This window comes from Pseudopipra pipra, chromosome 15 (genome assembly GCF_036250125.1).
Source record: "Pseudopipra pipra isolate bDixPip1 chromosome 15, bDixPip1.hap1, whole genome shotgun sequence".
Taxonomy (NCBI): domain Eukaryota; kingdom Metazoa; phylum Chordata; class Aves; order Passeriformes; family Pipridae; genus Pseudopipra; species Pseudopipra pipra.
Window position 1 is genome coordinate 4970828 of NC_087563.1, and position 16698 is coordinate 4987525.

The window sequence follows — 16698 nt, forward strand, 5'->3', positions numbered from 1 at the left end:
AAGCCAGAGCAGCACTGCTGGCTCTCCTGCAGGTTTCCTTTGAGCTCCAGTCCACGGGGACAACTTCTCTCTCCTTTGTGCCTGCCCTGCCTGGAAAAGGGAGCTTTATGCCTTGAGGATTTCTGTAATGCTTCCCACTGGCTGAGGTCTTGCTCTGCCATTAAACCTTTTGCTGACCCACATGGACCAAATGCAGTGATGGTGTCCCTAAAACGTCCTGGGAGTGTCCCTAAAGTGACCTGCTGTTGGAAGGCCCTGCTGCTGGTTCAAACACCCCGTGGTGGGAGCAGGGAGCATCCTCTCTGCTGCACACTTGGCTCAGGAGGGCTTTGCTTCTGCCCCACCATTCCCAGGCTGATTTTCCACACCTGTTCTCCTTCAAAAAGTCCTTGAGTAGCGCTGGCCTGAAGCTGCCAGCTCATCTTACAAGCCACAAATCCTGCTGCTTCTCGTGTTGTGCAAGAGTGCAAATAAATATTAGTTGTAAAATGATTCAGTCTTCATGAAACCCAGCTAGACTGCTTGGCTTTTAATAGCATCAGCCCCGAATTACACGTCTGGACTAGACATGGTGCAGAGATGAATTTCCTTTAATTTGTTCCAGAGTAGCTCACCATTTAATTTAACTGAGCAGTTCCTTGTTCTCCTATTCTGGAATGATGGATTGTGAAATGCACTCCTTTAAATTAATCCAGACACTTGATTTCTGTCAGCAGAGTAATCTTTCTCAGTGGTATGCTAAGTATGCTTTTAAAAGGTATGGTGAATATGAATGATATGCACTTGGTTAATGATTTAAGTGTTTACACTTTCCAAACATCACAGAAAAAACAAATGTGGCTTAGCTGCATTTTTTTTTATAACCTACCAGAAGTGATCATTCAAATAACATCAAAAGGACTTAAATGGATTTCTAAATTTGATGGTACAAGTGAGGGCAACTCCCCTCTCATCAGAGAACCATCATTTTGAAATGGGGCTGAGCAAAGCTTAGACTATTACTGATTGCAGGGCTTCCATAGATCATCCAGAAGGATTTCTATTGGAGCCATTAATGGTAAAATATTTCATGTGGGTGCTGTCACTGCTTACGCTGGCTTGATGTTGCAACAGAGCAGTGTCTTTTTTTTGGCCTCTTGCTGTTTTTACTTCTTAAAGATGAAGTGAGGCATTTCTGGAAAAGAGAAAAGAGGTAGTGGATGAATATCTGTGTTTCTGTATTGCCTCCTTTACAAGAACTGCAAAAAGTTATAGTGAGGTCGAGTAAGTGATATTGATGTAAACCAACCCATGAGGTCCTATCAGCCCAGACTCTCCCTCACTCCCTGTTATCAGAGGTAAGGGCTATGTGAATGCCACAGCTAGAAACTGCACAGCATTCCTGTGTCCAGCTGGAACCAGCCAGCAAGAGTTATTCTTAAATGTGGGGAGACAAGACAAATCCTCCTGTCACAGAAATATGTGGCTGTGCTTTGTAGGCAAAGGTAAATATCCCTAAACACAGGAACTACAGTACACACCTACCCATTCATTCTCAGCAGGTTTACACCTGTGGGAAAGGGCACATCTACACATCAAACTCTGGCCTTGGCTGAGATCTGGGTTTCTACTTTCTATGTAGTGGCAGCATGTTGGGAAGGGTGTTTGGAATCAGGCAGCCTGAATCATTTTACTTCACTGCCAGTGCTGGACATAGAGATGGTATCTTCTCTGCAAAAGAGATTTAGTTCCTACTGAGAAATATGTAAAAGGCTAGTATTATCCCAAATATTAGGCCAAGATGTTTTGCAGAAAGTGAGAAGCTGTTTTTCTTCAGGGCACAACCTACAAGGTGTTTCCATGTGCTGACCTCCTAGTACTGACAGAATAACGTACTTTTTTCTTGGTCCTTCTAAAGCCTATTACAAAGGGAATACATACTTGAATGTTACCTTGCCTAGGTAGCTAATGTGTACCTTGTGACTTCCAAATCCAACTCTGCACCAGCCTGTGACATTTGTCTCAAGTAATGTTGTGGATATTTGGCAAACAAAGGAAACACACGTGTGTTTTCTACCATTCTGACCTAGATTACTTTGGTTGCCTCACTGTTTAAAAGAAGGTGAAGCTTTGCAATCTGCTTCATACTCCTTGCCAGCCCTCTCTCAAGACAGCACATGCTGTTGTGACCTGTCAACTCCATGTCCTCCAATACCCTACACAGCCAAACCATCCAAGGAAAAATTGTTTGGCTCAATAAAGGGGTTGTATTATGTCTGAATAGACACAGCCTCCCATTTTAGGTAGGCTGGCATCAAGCTTTGCTCCAGTCTTAGGCAAGGACTGAGTACTGCTGAAATCTGAAGTGAGCTAAAGCACACCAAGGTCTTTGGATGTGAAGTGCTTTTATGAATAGGTTTTAGTGGTTCAGGTGGTTTAGTGTCAGCGTTTCTTTTTTGAACTTCCTAACAGCAATCCTCTTCAAATTCAAAATGTGTGAAAAAGTCTTCTGTTGAGTTTTGTAAGTCTGTTATAGCCAACTAGTAAAATAACCAACCCAAAGGCTTTAAGCTCTTAAACCTGAGCTTTACTGTGCTGGCTAGTTTTCTGAAACAGAAACTGATTGTAAAATTGGTTTGCATTAGTGCCTAGATAGTGAATGCCTTTACCCCCAGCACCTGGTAGTGGAGACCTTGTGGTTTACTAGAGATGTTATGAAAGATACAGCAATGTATCTTAAATGTGTGTTAGGTTAGAACTAAGATCCAACTGCCTTTTGTCTTCACACTGCTGTGTGCCAGGAGCACTGGCCCAGTTAGTTTCCAGACCTGGGCTCACAACCTTTCTTAGAACCAGTTTGTTAGCCAGAATGGGTGCTGTCAGCTCCTCCAGGAGAGGATCTGGGAGTGGCTGAAAGATGTCACAGATGACAGAACCAAATATTGGGTATTGATGACTTCGGTAGTGACTTTGGGCTCTCTGTTATCCCCCAAAATCAAATCACAACTAAACCACAAGTAAGGCTCAGTTCTCAGAGTTGCACTGTGTGTACCCAGCCTGTCTCACCAGACCTCAGCCCGGGTGCTGAAAGCCTCTGAGTTGCTTGCCAGGGGCTTTGCAAGCGCTGGTGTGAGCCACAGGCCATCCGATAACTCAGCACGGCTGCAGGGCTGTGCTCCATGTGGGCCAGCCAGCTCGGGCACTCTTGACATTCCTGGATGTCTTCTAAACATGCAGTGCTGATAGAAATGTTGTTTAAATATTTGCGAGTTATTTAAAAATAGTGCGTCAAATAAGCGGCCTGGTGACGCCCGACAGATCTCTGGCTCGGACCAGGGCCTCGGTGCAGAAGGAAGAGGTCAGCACCAGTTATGTACACAACTCGGGCTCTGACGAGAGACACACTGGATCCATCAGACACAGAGCCTGCTGGAAAGCCCCTGTGCACGTGGGGCCCCGGGGCGAGGCACTGGAGCGGCTCTGAGTGGCCACAGTTGGCCTCGAGACTGGATGGAAGGTGCTCGGCCACCCTCCAGCAGGTCCATGACTGGGGAGGGAGGTGCTGCCTGGAGTTTGGTCATTCCCTGGTACCTGGGGGCTGGGGGAGTTGGATGTGCAAGCAGAAACACTCTCTGGGACCTACAGGACCGCCAAACTGTGGCAGGGCTGACCAGCATCCCCACCCAGTCCTGAGTTCCTTAGGCTCTCTTAATATTTCCCCTGCTTGGTGACCATCTGTATTTTTAGAGAACTAAATTTTAGGAAGGGGGAATGAATTTTCAATCCCACCATGACTGAGGCCTTTCAGCAGTTTCTTCTCACCATTAATAGGTAGAGCATCTTAGGTCAGTACAGGTGGGTGCTGGACAGAGGAGAAAAAGGATTCCTGTGATAGACAAGAGAGCCGGACATTATCTATTCATTATTTTAAGTATTTATTTCCCAAGCTTTAAAATATTCATGAAATATTTTAAAAGCTGATTTTATATGTGAAGTGTATTCTCTTTCAGTAAACAATTGTCATGCAGAGAATAAAATGAGCTCCCAGGAATTGCTGAGATACACTGCAGTCTGTTAAGGAAGCTGAGCCTACTGTAACATATGAATCTGTTTTTATGTTGCCTTTAAATCTTTTGGAAAATCAATTCCAGCCCTATTGTAAAAATGAGATACATGATTAGAAGCACCACTGTCATCTCACCAAGGTATTTCCACTTTTTAGAGCTGCTGCAAAGGAAATGAATTTTAAAGCACTCAGAATATTGACCTGTTTCTTTACTCTTGTCACAGTCCATAGAATGGCTGTGAGGGGAGATCCTCTGTAGTTCCCTGCCTAGACAGCACATCTTGTACATTTGGAAAATGGATTTGCAAGTTGCTGCTGCAATTTTACACTTTGCCTTACAGATACTGATCTGCAGTCTCTTTTTATTCCCCCTCATTGGTTGCTTTTTTCTTGCTTTCTTTGACATCTTCTTCTCATTTGAAGTGCCAAAGCAAAAAGCCAAAATTAGTCTCAGCTTCTCAGAGGTCCAGACACAAGCTGTTCCTCTTTTCAGATGAAAATGCTACTATACTTATGGAATTTATTGAGGCTATTTATCGAAATCTTTTGGCTGTTATTTCTCCCAAACGACAATTGCATTTTCAGAAGCTTGCCATAGGCTAAAGTTAGTGATTCAAATGAAAAACTTAAGCTTATGTCATAGAAATGAGGATGTAGAAAAAAACTCCTCGGAAATACAACTACAGTGTTTTCTGAGAAGGTCTCAAAGATTTCAAAGAATTATCTGCTCATGATAAACTTGAGCCAGGAAAAGAGCAAATGGCATCAATTGTATCATAAAATCAGTCCATAATCTATGATGATTGATTTGTCTCAAATTGACTACCATCAGTTTTTCCTTCTCTGTTAATGACACATTCCTGGAAATAGATTAGCAGGCACTTGGCAAATATCTTTGAGAAAAGTTTCAGCTTATGGGGGGATGCAAACTGATCAAGGTCACTGTGGTATTAGTTGCTCACACCAAACAGCAGATCTGCCAGCTGTAGGTAAGATCTATTGGTCTCCAGTTATTCATCTGGACAAAATTATGGCTTCAAGAATGATTGAAAATAATGAAACAAGGACACGAATGTGGAAAAACTGAACTACTGTGGAGAATTCAAGCTGGTATTTATTAAATCTCTTGAAGCAGTATTCTATCAAAACCTAATTACCTTTCAGATTTTGCTATTCCAATAATCCATTTCCATCAAATCAAATCAAATCAAATCATTCAATGATCATTCAATTAAATAACCAATAAATTATCAGAATTTCCAAGGTTTATATATTCTAATGCTTCTTATATATGTGAGCCACCATACCTTCCTCTCTTGTAATAAAACACTTCATGTTCTTTTGCATCCCATTGCTCACACTGATGGCAATGCCACACCAATGGCCAATAACACTGGACCACCAGTTCCCAAACTCTGGCACTAAGATGTCTTTAATTCTCTGACATTTATTTAGCTCAAAAGCAAGAAGTTCTCAGAAAAACTCACAAGCAAACCTGTTCTCAGGAGATTTCCAACCCAGCACATCTGACTGCATGTACAGATAAACTCAGGATGGGCTTTGCTCCAGTATGGCACTTGCCTCTTGCTGCTTCCTGAGCTGTTAAGACATATTGTTAGAAACAGAAGCTGTCTTTTTATGTGTAAAATCAATCTGCTAAAATGAGGAGGTCCTGGCTTTGGCTGACTGGTGAAAAATTGACCTGTTCAGCTGCTTTGCTTTGTTGCTGGAATGAGCATCCACTGGATATTTGAGGAATCCTCTGTCCAACTGCTTTGTTCAACAGCCGAGACATGATGAGGATAGGAAGGAAAATAAGCACAAGGTACTGTTCTGCTTTTCTGGTCAGGCAAGAAACAGCTGTTTTTCAACAGCCATGACTGAAAGAGGATCCAGAGTTTGGATACAGATCCTATTTGACTTGGTCTTGGTTCACATCAACACCACAGCAGCCTGAACTCCAGAGGAAAGGACTGAGCCGTGTATCAGTCTGTGTGTCATGGCATCTGCTTAACCAGGGATGGTGGCACGCTGCAATTCCTTGAGGAGTTTTCATCTGTGGCACTGTTTCTGTACCTACCAAGCCCAAACCCCAGTGCAGTGGCAGTGCTGCCATCTGAAGGGTTCGTGTCCTCACAGAATCTCTGCTGCCAGAGGCACCAGAGGCTTGTGCTGCACTGGCTGGGCAAAGGAAAAGCTCAGAGTGGATTTGGGAACATCTTTACCCCTGCAGGCCTGGTCTATCTGTCAGAGGGACACAGCAGCATAGAAGTGATTCTTCTTAGTTATTTTATATAAAAAGTTTTATTTCCCAAGTGTCAAAGTGTAATTTCTAGACTGGATCATCCATCCATGCCTAAATCTCAGCCCTTTGGAGGCATATTGGTAAGACATAGAGTGGGCACTCTGGGTTTATTTATTTAAATAGCTGAAAATGTCTTCTGGTGAGTGTTTTCTCTTTATATCCTGCTGGACTGACAGTGATTCTGAGTTAAAGTGCTCCTTATTGAGTGTCCTGGGAAGGGCCAGGGGGTGAGTAGGTTGCAGAATCACTTCAGAAGACACAGGACATCACTGACTGTAGGCTGCATCTCAGCACTGAGACAAAGGTCTTCTCTCCCTAACTGCTCCCTCCATGTAAAATTTCAGTGTTGACCAGTGACAGATGAATGTTGTGTGGAACTCACACCTACTTCACTGGGAGCTATGATGTTTTTTTCATTATTCCCTCCTCAGTTAAGTACCTTTTTTACCAGTGTGTGTCTATCAGATAATCAAAGTAAATTTGGTGGTCTGGACGGGAATGACCAATTACTTACTTGCTGCTGTATTCCTTCCCCCTTTTTTTATTTGAACTTGTAGCTGGTGGACTCAAATTCATAACCAGCATAATTTTTACAAGCTTTACATAGAAAACCTGAGCAGCTGTGCCAAGTAAACACAGCAGTGCCCACCTCTATTCACAGCCTGCAGGTCACTCATCACCACTCCCGTGTCAGAGCCCCGTGGGGCTCACCTGCCAAGAAGCAGATGCTGTTCCTAAGCAGGCAGAGGGCTGTGAAACCAGGCTTTGTGAATCAGAGCTGGTTAAAATCTGTGGCTTCTTCTGTGGGAGGAGTTGAAAGAAGATAATTTTCTTTTCCATACAATTCCACACATATTACGTAGAGGAGCTTCACATATTTCTTGATACTCTGTCTTCTCCCACATGATTGTCTTGCTCTCCCATTTCATGTGATGTCTTTGGCAAAGACCACTGCTGTCCAAGGCAGGACACTGTGTTCACTAGTGCCTGGACAGGACCTGGCACACATGCTGGTTATGCTGGGACTTGCTCTTTTGGATTTGTTTTTCGCATGAAATCCCTCTAGAGTTTCCTTCTAGGGAACATGTTAGTCTCAAAAATTTACTCTGGAGAGCAGCACATCCCGGCCTGACTGCTTTGCTGGGAAAAGCACTTTGTTGTTTCTGAAGTAATGTTACTTTGAGTAAAAAACAAACAAACAAACAAGTATCAATGACAGTGCCCATGTGTGGTGCATGTGAAAAGAGATAAGAATCATCCGTTCCCAAATATCTCATGTCCAAATATAAGCAGGTGCAACCAGCTTCCTCAGGACCATTTCAGCAGCTTATTTGTTCCACTATGCAGGGTCTGCTCTTGCTGGAGTGTAAATAAACCAAGCCCAAGTTCTCTCATGATTCTAGAAATGCACTTTAATAACAAAGATGGCAAAACCTTTCAGAGATGATACTTTACTAGGAGAAAAGGTAAGAAATTATAAGCAGCAACCATTTTTCTCTGCAACCTATGCAGATCAGTTTTGTTAAGCTTCAACAGTTAGAAGTTGACATTAAGGTAAATTTTTTTGCAGTATGGTTTCAATCCAGTTATATTTATCCTAAACATTGACTACATTTTGGTAGGAAGAACTGAAATGAAGCCTTTGAGGTTAGATAATTGATCAAGTGCTTTCCTTCCTCAGAAACACGTGTTTGTGAGGGCAGATTTTGCAGAGCTCTGTTCCTCAGGCATCCTGGCCAATGCTCTGTGGGTTAATGCTTTCATGTAGAGACTTCAGAATTGTCAGTGGCTCTGCCTTCAGTGTCACCTTTGCCTTCAAGTGGCTCTTGAGATAGGAGATAAGTTAAGTGATTGAGAAAATCAAAGTGCTTACTCTGCTGTTTCTCTCAGTTTGGCAGAGGGTCAGGACTGTGATTTCACTCTGGGTACCCTGTTAAACTCCTCCATGCTCTGTTCCCAGGCAGGGAGGTTTGACATAGATTTTCACCTCTGGAGGAGAAACTCCTTGGAGGGCACCACGCACCCACCACATTTCTCCTGAGCTTTTTCAAATTAAATGTTCTTGGTGAATCTATGAAACGAAATTTTGTGTCCTTTTTTACTACATTCTCTCACCCACATTTTAGGAACTTCACTAGTTCTGAAAGAATTCTTCGATTTGTTTAGTCTAATCATAAAAGTTCCCTGGGAAAATCCCTGGAATTCATTGTGATAGCATAGTGTTTTCCTCTTTAAAAAATGCTTGGCTTTTAACAACAGAAGGCAAAAGCTAAATTCCAGCTTGAGATTTGACCTGCTCTGATGGGAAGCAGATTGCACAATTTTAGTGGAAGTAGGAGCATCAGAATTTAAAGGAGGAAAGATTAAACCAAGTCATTGTCACCTGCTGGACAAGGCAATGCTCTGCTTCTTTCCAGGATCAGCAGTTCCAGAGTATTTCCTTTCATAACAACATGGAGTGGTTGTGGTTATTGTAACAGCAGGTAAACAGCCATATAAAAGGACCAAGTTCTCCTAAGGATACAGGAATAACAAGGGCACTTTACCTTTCCATTTAATAAGAGGGTTTGTATTTGATTCTTAGTTCTGGTATTACAAGGGGAATTCTCTCTGGTTTTTTATGTTACAGGGATTTCTAGAAGAGGTAAGAGGTATATTTCCTACATTTGGGGTTGTTGTGGCCTAATTGTTGAAGATTGAGTTTGGAAAGGAAGACATAAAAATTGCAATTAACGATCACCTGGCCCTGCCAGGGACCAAAATCCACAGCAGGAGTTTCTGGATTTCAGGTCTGTGAAGACAAGCTTGGAAATGGGATATTGCTTTATCTGCTGCAAGTTTTACTGGAAGGTTCCAGTGAAAGCAGCCAAGAAAAGTTCATTGGGAGATGGAGAAAACAGTGTGAAAACCACACAGAAGATTTTCATCGTGTGTTCAGATTTTGATGGTGAAGACTGTAAAAATCAGGTCTAAGTGATTTTGAATGACTACAGCCAGACAAACCATGAGGATACGTTTGCTGCAACCCCTCAGCCTTTTGAGTGACTTGGAGCCACACTATTTAATCATGTTTCTCAGGGGGAAAATCTGCTGTTATTTTCAGGGGGGCGCTGAATGTGCTGATTTTCTCACATAGATGCTCTCTGACAAGAAGACCAGAGTGATAACCAGGTGCAACTTTTAAGATATGATGGGTTAATATTTTGTCTTCACCTCAACAGCACTTCAGCATATCCAAGAGTCTATATTTAACAATACTAATCAATTAACAATTAGTTAATAATTAATTAATAATTAATTTATTATTAACAATATTATTTCCCTCTCTTTAAGCAATGTTAAAGACTTTAGTCATCTTACTCTTGTCACAGGAGAAGAAAAATAGTGACACAGATTCCTGCTCATACATCTTTCTCCCTGCAATACATGTATAAGCAGTTTTTCTAACCTGCCTTGCATCATAGGCATAGGCAATGATAAAGTTTCAGTCTTTGTCCTCGGGAAAATACTTTTCAAATAATGGATTTCCTTCTCAGGAATATTTGGTTTTGTTAACCTGTCTTCTTTTTTTCATTTTATCTGATTATTTTCAATTTAAATCCTTTTCTAGTGTGCTTATTAATTTTCTCCTTAGTAACTCACAATTATTCCCTTTAACACTCATGTCTTTAACTGTCTTAATGTATTGCCTGTGTTTTGTTCTGCATTTTTCCTCCCAGTTGGTCTAACTCATTAATTAATCATGTAGCTTTCCTCTCAACAACTTGTTTCCATAGAAATATCTTCCTTGATGCCTACTAGTATAGTCACAGCTGAAGTTAGATTTCTTGATCTCCTGTGTCAACTCAAGATCATCAGCGAGGAAAAGAGAAAACAATTAATTTGGGATCTTACCAAGAGAAAGTCAGAAATGAAATTCCATTCAGTTTTGACTCCTGAAAAGTGTTCGGTGAGGGAGGTGGTAAAAGGGAGTGAGGGGGAGAAAGGAGTAGGGTGATCTCTTGTAAATGTATGGGAAATATGCCAGTGACATAGGAATTAAAATATGCAAGCAGCTTGGCTTTGGTGAGCAGTGACTCCACTGCTTGGCACAGAGCCTGCCTGAAATAACCTCAGTAACTTGGGGGTTTTGCAGAGTTTTGGTTAAGCATGAGTGAGGGATTTAGCAGTGGCAGGCTCGTTTATAAAAACAATTAATTTTGATCATGCAGAACTTCGTGAAGCTGTTTAAAATGACCCACTCTGGGGTTGTCTTTCACCATATTTGAGCAAGGTGGGATATGTCTGGTTTGGATTCTGGGCACAGAATCCCTGCGTGTGCTGACCTACAGTAGGCTGGTGGCTGGGGTTTTGGTCAAAGCTTGTAGTGAAACCCGTCAGAAAGGTTCTGGAGAGCCTTCAGCAAGGGCAAGTGCTTCTGGAGAAGAGGAAAACAACCAACAATGACCACGTGGGGGGAAAAATCCCGTTTTCCAGGCTTCAATCCCAAGCAGTGACATAAAGTTTGAGGCTTTAGTGATGGTTTTGGGTGGTCCTTGGTGAGCTGCAGAGCTGGAAACCGAAAAGCCCAGGTGAGCAGGAAACATGTTTTCTTGTCATCTTTCCCTCTGACAGGGGAACTTCCATCAGCAGCCCCACAAGTCCCTGGCCAGGCAGCTGCGTGTGGAGGGCTTGACATGCTGTGAAAACACCCCAGTGCCTCTTCAGAACCTGGGACATCCTTATTCCAGACATCCCTGTGACAACAGTAATTCCTGCTGCAGATAGAGGTGCTAAGGACCAGCTTCTGTGGAGTGTAAACTTACTGTGTGGGGGCTGAACCTCCTCTAGTCAGGGAGATGCAGGGATTCTGTAAGTTTGTGGTACTACAGGATAGAAAAAATGATTAAAATAGAGGACTGTGATTCCTTCCTGGAAAACTTTGGGAATCCTTCACTGAGTGCTGCGTCCTACTGAAGTTGTTCACCCCTGAGATTTCCTGTGAGCCTGTTCTTGATCCCATGCAACACTGGGAACTTTGATGGTAGTTTACTGTTAAAGAGAGAGAAAAATGAGCATTTTAGGGTTATGTAGTGTCATTTCATTGGAAATGCCCAAAGGAAAATGGGTGGGAAACAGAACCTGCAGGCTCCAGTTGGAGCATTTCTATCGTATGGGAGCAGTCTACTGATGTTATCCCCAGATTTAAATTATACATTCTGCCTCCCTAACCCAAGCACATAGCTGAGAATTTAATCAGAGCAGGGTGTGTACTTTATATATGGCTTTGGGTGGGTCTAGCAAAAAGCATTTTCTTGGCTAATCACAGTTAACACCATATATCACACTACCTTCATTTCCTTTGTGTTGTGTCACTCAGTGCCAATATCAAACATCTTCTTTATTGTGCTGTACAAATTGTCCATTTAGGAACCAATTGCACAAAAATAAATCATAATCTCTGCAAATTTTGCATTTGTTTGTTATACAGAAAACTAATGATAATGAAACACACCCATAAATTTTAACTTCATTAGGGTATAATATTCCTAAATGAGACTTGGTAAAAGAGAAAAAAAGCATTATTTCACTTCTTAAGTCGTCATTTAGGGAAGAAAAAAACCAAAAAACCAAAACCAACCCCATCCAGAAGAATTCTTATTTTAAATAGAAAATTTTTGATATGCCACTTCATTCAATTTCTTGGTTTTCAGTCTGTGTTTTAAGGTCCAAACTGTAAGAGCCTAAACATTACAAGAAGTTGTCCTACAGAAATTTGGAAACTGGTCTGGTTTCCTGGAGCAGTCCATTGAGTTTGAATTATCTGTCAACCCCTGTAAGTGAACACAGCATCCCACCCTTCTGTCTGCCCTATAGAATGGTAACCTGACAGTCCAGCAGACATAAAATTATTAGAGATTTAAAGTTGACTTCTGGGAAAATAATTTTAAATGTATTAATAATAATTTTAAATGTATTAATACTTCTGATATGTTCTTCTGAGACCAGCCTACGTGACACTCTGTACCTGTTGACTATCCCTGCACAATGACTGTTCAGGCTGCAAAGGCTGATCATGTTTTTTTTATTAGATTTTGTATTGCATCATTAAAAGTAGAAAGTCAAATCATAGCAGCAATGAACTACAGCAAAAGCAAAGAAACCGAGCCTGTTTCAGAGGTCCCAAAGCACAACCATATGTTTTTAGCACCCAGATCCGTTGCTTAAAATGCATATGAATTTTTGAGACCACAAACTATTTTTTTGCCTAGACTAAGCCCATGTAAGCAAAATAAAAGCACAGGTTCTGTCTGTTCCATGAAAACCATCGTGGCAAGGGTCGTCTCTGTAAAACAACAAGCACATTGCATGGCCGGGTGGCAGTCGATCTCGGGAATCAGATCAGTTGTAAGGATGAATCCCAGCTCTGCTCTGTTCCCTCTGTGCCCCTGGGCACAGCATCTCCCAGGCGGGATGCAGTTATTTCCCGATTTTTTGTGTGCAGGGTAGACGCAGCACTGCTCTAGGTATTTGTTAGGAAGGAAAAAGTGGAAAAGTAGCTAATTTAGTAAAACTTTGAGGAATGACGTTGGCAAAACTTTAAAACATCGAGGTGAGCCAGGAGGTGTTGATGATTTGCCTTCAGGTTCTGCTTCGCTCTGAACGGGGGCTCTGGGGATGGGGTGGCGGCTCCGTGCCGCGGGTACAGGCAGGGACCTCTGCCAGGGGCAGGCAGGGACCTGCGGGACACCCCTCCTGCGGCATCGGACCGAGCGGGGACACGGAGCGGGGACACGGAGGGGGGACACGGAGCGCTCCACGGGGACACGGAGGACACGGAGCGGGGACAGGGAACGCTGTGCGGGCGCGGAGCCGGGGCGGGCGGGGCTGTCCCGGGCGGGGCTCGGGCCGGGGCTGCGGCACAGGGGGATGTTCCTTGCCCGGAGCAGGGCGGTCCCGCACCGGAGCCGAGCGGCGGCAGCGGCGGGAGCGGCCGCGGGGCTGCGGCAGATGACATCCCCCGGAGAGGATCCAGGTGGGTTCTATGGCCACTGACATCCCCCGGAGAGGATCCAGGCGGGTTCTATGGCCACTGACATCCCCCACTTAGGGTCCAGGTGGGTTCTATGGTAGATGACATCCCCCGGAGAGGATTCAGGTAGGTTTTATGGCCACTGACATCCCCTAGTGAGGATCCAGGTGGGTTCTATGGCCACCGACATCCCCCACTTAGGGTCCAGGTGGGTTCTATGGCTGCTGACATCCAGAGAGGATTCATGTGGGTTCTATGGCAGATGTCCCCAGGTGAGGATCCAGGTGAGTGCTGCTGTTTCCTACTGCTGCTTTGTTAGTGTGACAGCAGCTCCCAGGCTGTCCACACTTTGGATCATGCTCTTCCAGTAGCTGCTGGTTTTACTTCCTAGCCAGATGCACTTGGAAGGTGCTGAATAGATTTCCTGACTTTGCTGTCTATCTTTGAATATCAACAAGCTCCACCAGGGTACAGTGACCCAGTAAAAGTTTGTCCATTGCCCTGGGCTCAGCAGCTGTCAGCGGGCTCAGCACAGCCTTAGCAGGGCCAATAAACCAGCTCGCTTTTAGATGTAACAACTTACTGGGCAGTCTCTGTTGGGTTAAATAGTTCTTTATGCATTGGTTGAACCTGTATCACACAGTGGTATTATTAGCATTTTGTGTAATTAAGGAAAACTTACTGCTACACAATGGAAGAGCACAGACAATTAGGTTGCGTTGGGTTTTTTTACTTCTGTGCTAGAGGTTTATTGATGTTGGCTCTAGTGGAAGTGAGCAGTTACCCTCCCTGCTACAGTTCCTCCTAGGAATCTTGCATCAAGTGTTTCTCAATCACGTACAAGGGTCCCGTGAAAAAACATCCATAAGGAGCTTCTGCGTCAGAGAAATGTGGGATCGGTTCCTGTTTTTTAGCCAGCAGGGCCAAGTCATGGAGAAGCAACATATCTGGGGTTAGATTGCAGGGAGATAAATCCCCTCTCTTGCCCCACTTACTTGGATAAGGATTTTCCAGTGTGGATTGGAAATTAGAGAGTTATACTCTCCTAAATTGATGTGAGTTAGACACCTAAACTCCCTTGAGCCCTCTGAAATTCCTGTGGAGCAAACACTACCTTCTCTAACTTACATGGAAGCAATTAAAAGATCAGCCAGCACTGACAAGCTACTTAATGTGGTCTGCAAAGAAAAAGGTTTTAAACTTCTCTGAGTCCTAGAAACCAAAATGGGAGGCAAATGACAAGGACCTGAGTAAGACCCTTAATATCAGCTTGGGAGTCCTGGTAATCAGCTTGGGGAGCTGAAGCCAAGGAGCTGGATAAAGATGCAATTAAGGTTGCCACAAAGTTCTGAGATACATTGCAGTTCCCAGCTGTGATAACTGAAGAGTTGGCTGCAGTTCCAAAACACCAGCATGATAGTAAAGTAGGAATGAAAGGACAAATATCTTGGCCTTTTCATCTTCCAGACATTTATGTTCACTATCTGCATGGAGCCTAAATTATCCTGGCTGAATTCCAAGCTATAATCTTTTTTTTTTTCTCTTCCTTGAGTGGGCTAGCTAAGTACTATTAGGCTTTGATATTTTGCATTGCACAAGGGAAAGTAGAATAAACACTGCCATTTATTTATGATCCATCTTAGCTTTTTGAGAGTTTGACGGTTTTACAAGTCCCTGAATGCTTATCCTGGTCAGTGCAAACACCCTGCTTTGAAAGCATCGTGTTTGAGCGTTCAAGATGGAGACAACATGTTCTGACTCTTTTTAAGTAAGAGGAGATAACATAAATAAAAGCAGTTCTTGAAAATCCAGCCTCAGGTATAATGCAGCTCTGAACATCCTGCAGAAATCAGAGTTCTAGCACTGCAAATGCATTTTTCACAGAGTGTGTATAAAATGAAATAGCTCATTGGCAGCTGTGGGGAAGATACACCAATTTGTATAGCTCTGGGAAGATGCACAAAGCAGAGAGATGTAATGGGAAAATCACAATTTTATCTTCAAATGGAACCCGAAAAACCCTTGTTGCTTCCACCACTGGCAGCAGAACCAGCAAGGACAGGATCTAAGGCAGTGTGTGAGGGACCTGCCAGCTCACAGCTGATGGCTCGTGAGCTGGAGGAAAAATGGGGCTTCATGGGGCTTGTTGACTCCAGGACTGGAGAGGCTGAGAGGGACAATTTGGGATTGTTGGTGATGAGAGCAGGCAGCAGCACCTCCCCAGGCTGTGGCACATCAAGCAGGTTTTGAGGCATCTGCTTGTCTGTGGCTGTTGAGGAGGATTCCTGCCACGTGGAGAAAAAAAGATGTTCTTCCTATATAATGACAGAAATTGAGAAAGAGCAACATTCTTTGGATTTTTGCCTGTTTCATTCCAGAGTGATGTAAAATGTAGTCAAAGTGAGGAGTCAGTCCTGCCCTCTGTTCTGTTCTCTTGTCTGCACGTGGCTCTGTGCTGGGCATGTTGAGAAATCAGCTCCTTTCCACAAGCACCACACTTGTGTCCCACAGAAAAGGGCATAAATAGGATCCTGCAGTAACTAGTGCTGCAAACAAGCAAGAAAACCTCTCAAACTGTTCTGCTTCCTGGCGTGGTTTTGGAAGGTGTTCAGACTGAAATATAAATCCCTTTAACTAATGAAGTCCTGATCACCATTTGATTCCTACCTGTCAAAACTGGAGAACTATTTTGGACGAGGATAGAAGTAAAAGTAAAACATGTACTATGGGTTTTAAAAACCTGATTAAAAATTGCTTTGAGAGACCCACAGTTAGACACCTCTGTGAAAAGGGATACATTTAGGTGAAGGTTTCACAGCAGACTGAGCTCCCTGAGTGCTGCCAGCTGGGGTGGGCAGGGCGTGTTCCCAAATTTCTCCCTGCACGTACCCACCACTGCCCCTGTCCTGCCACTGGAGTTCATCAGAACATGTGATAGCGGATTCAGAAAGATAAAACATCGCAAATTTGACCTTACAAAAAAAAAAAAGTGACTCGTTTCCTGCTATTTTGGCTGATGGAACCTCGTGGCATAGGCTCAGGGTGATGGTGAGGAGTGGTAGGAAGCTGGGGAAAGGAAAGGAAGAAGTCTCCTGCTTTGGCAGCAGGTCTGTGCAGCTGGAAGTCACACTGCATCCTGACAGTAAGGTTTGCTCTGCTTATGCTTTCAAACAGAAATTTGTATCCTCCTATTTTATTTAGAGAGAGTATTTTTAAGAATTTGAAGTACAGTTTGACACTCTTCTTTAGCTGAAGTTTGTGATCATCTCGTACAAAGGCTGAGTGGCCTGTTTGATACACAGCTGTCACTGGTTTCAGTTGTTGCCTCTCCCTTGT

At 43.4% G+C, this 16698-nt stretch overlaps 1 protein-coding gene across 4 annotated transcripts in view; it reads left to right on the forward strand.

The window, feature by feature from the left end:
- The window catches only part of LOC135422443 (rho GTPase-activating protein 7-like), a 51452-nt gene that overhangs the window by 11907 nt on the left and 22847 nt on the right, over positions 1-16698 (forward strand). For 2 of the 4 annotated variants that reach the window (XM_064671581.1, XM_064671583.1), the window contains exon 1: positions 13294-13365. The exons of the other annotated variants lie outside the window; for them this stretch is intronic. In XM_064671581.1, coding sequence (XP_064527651.1) covers positions 13341-13365 — 25 coding nt within the window. In that variant the 5' untranslated portion in view covers positions 13294-13340. Of the gene's footprint in view, positions 1-13293; positions 13366-16698 lie in introns of those variants that run through there. 4 annotated transcript variants of the gene reach the window in all.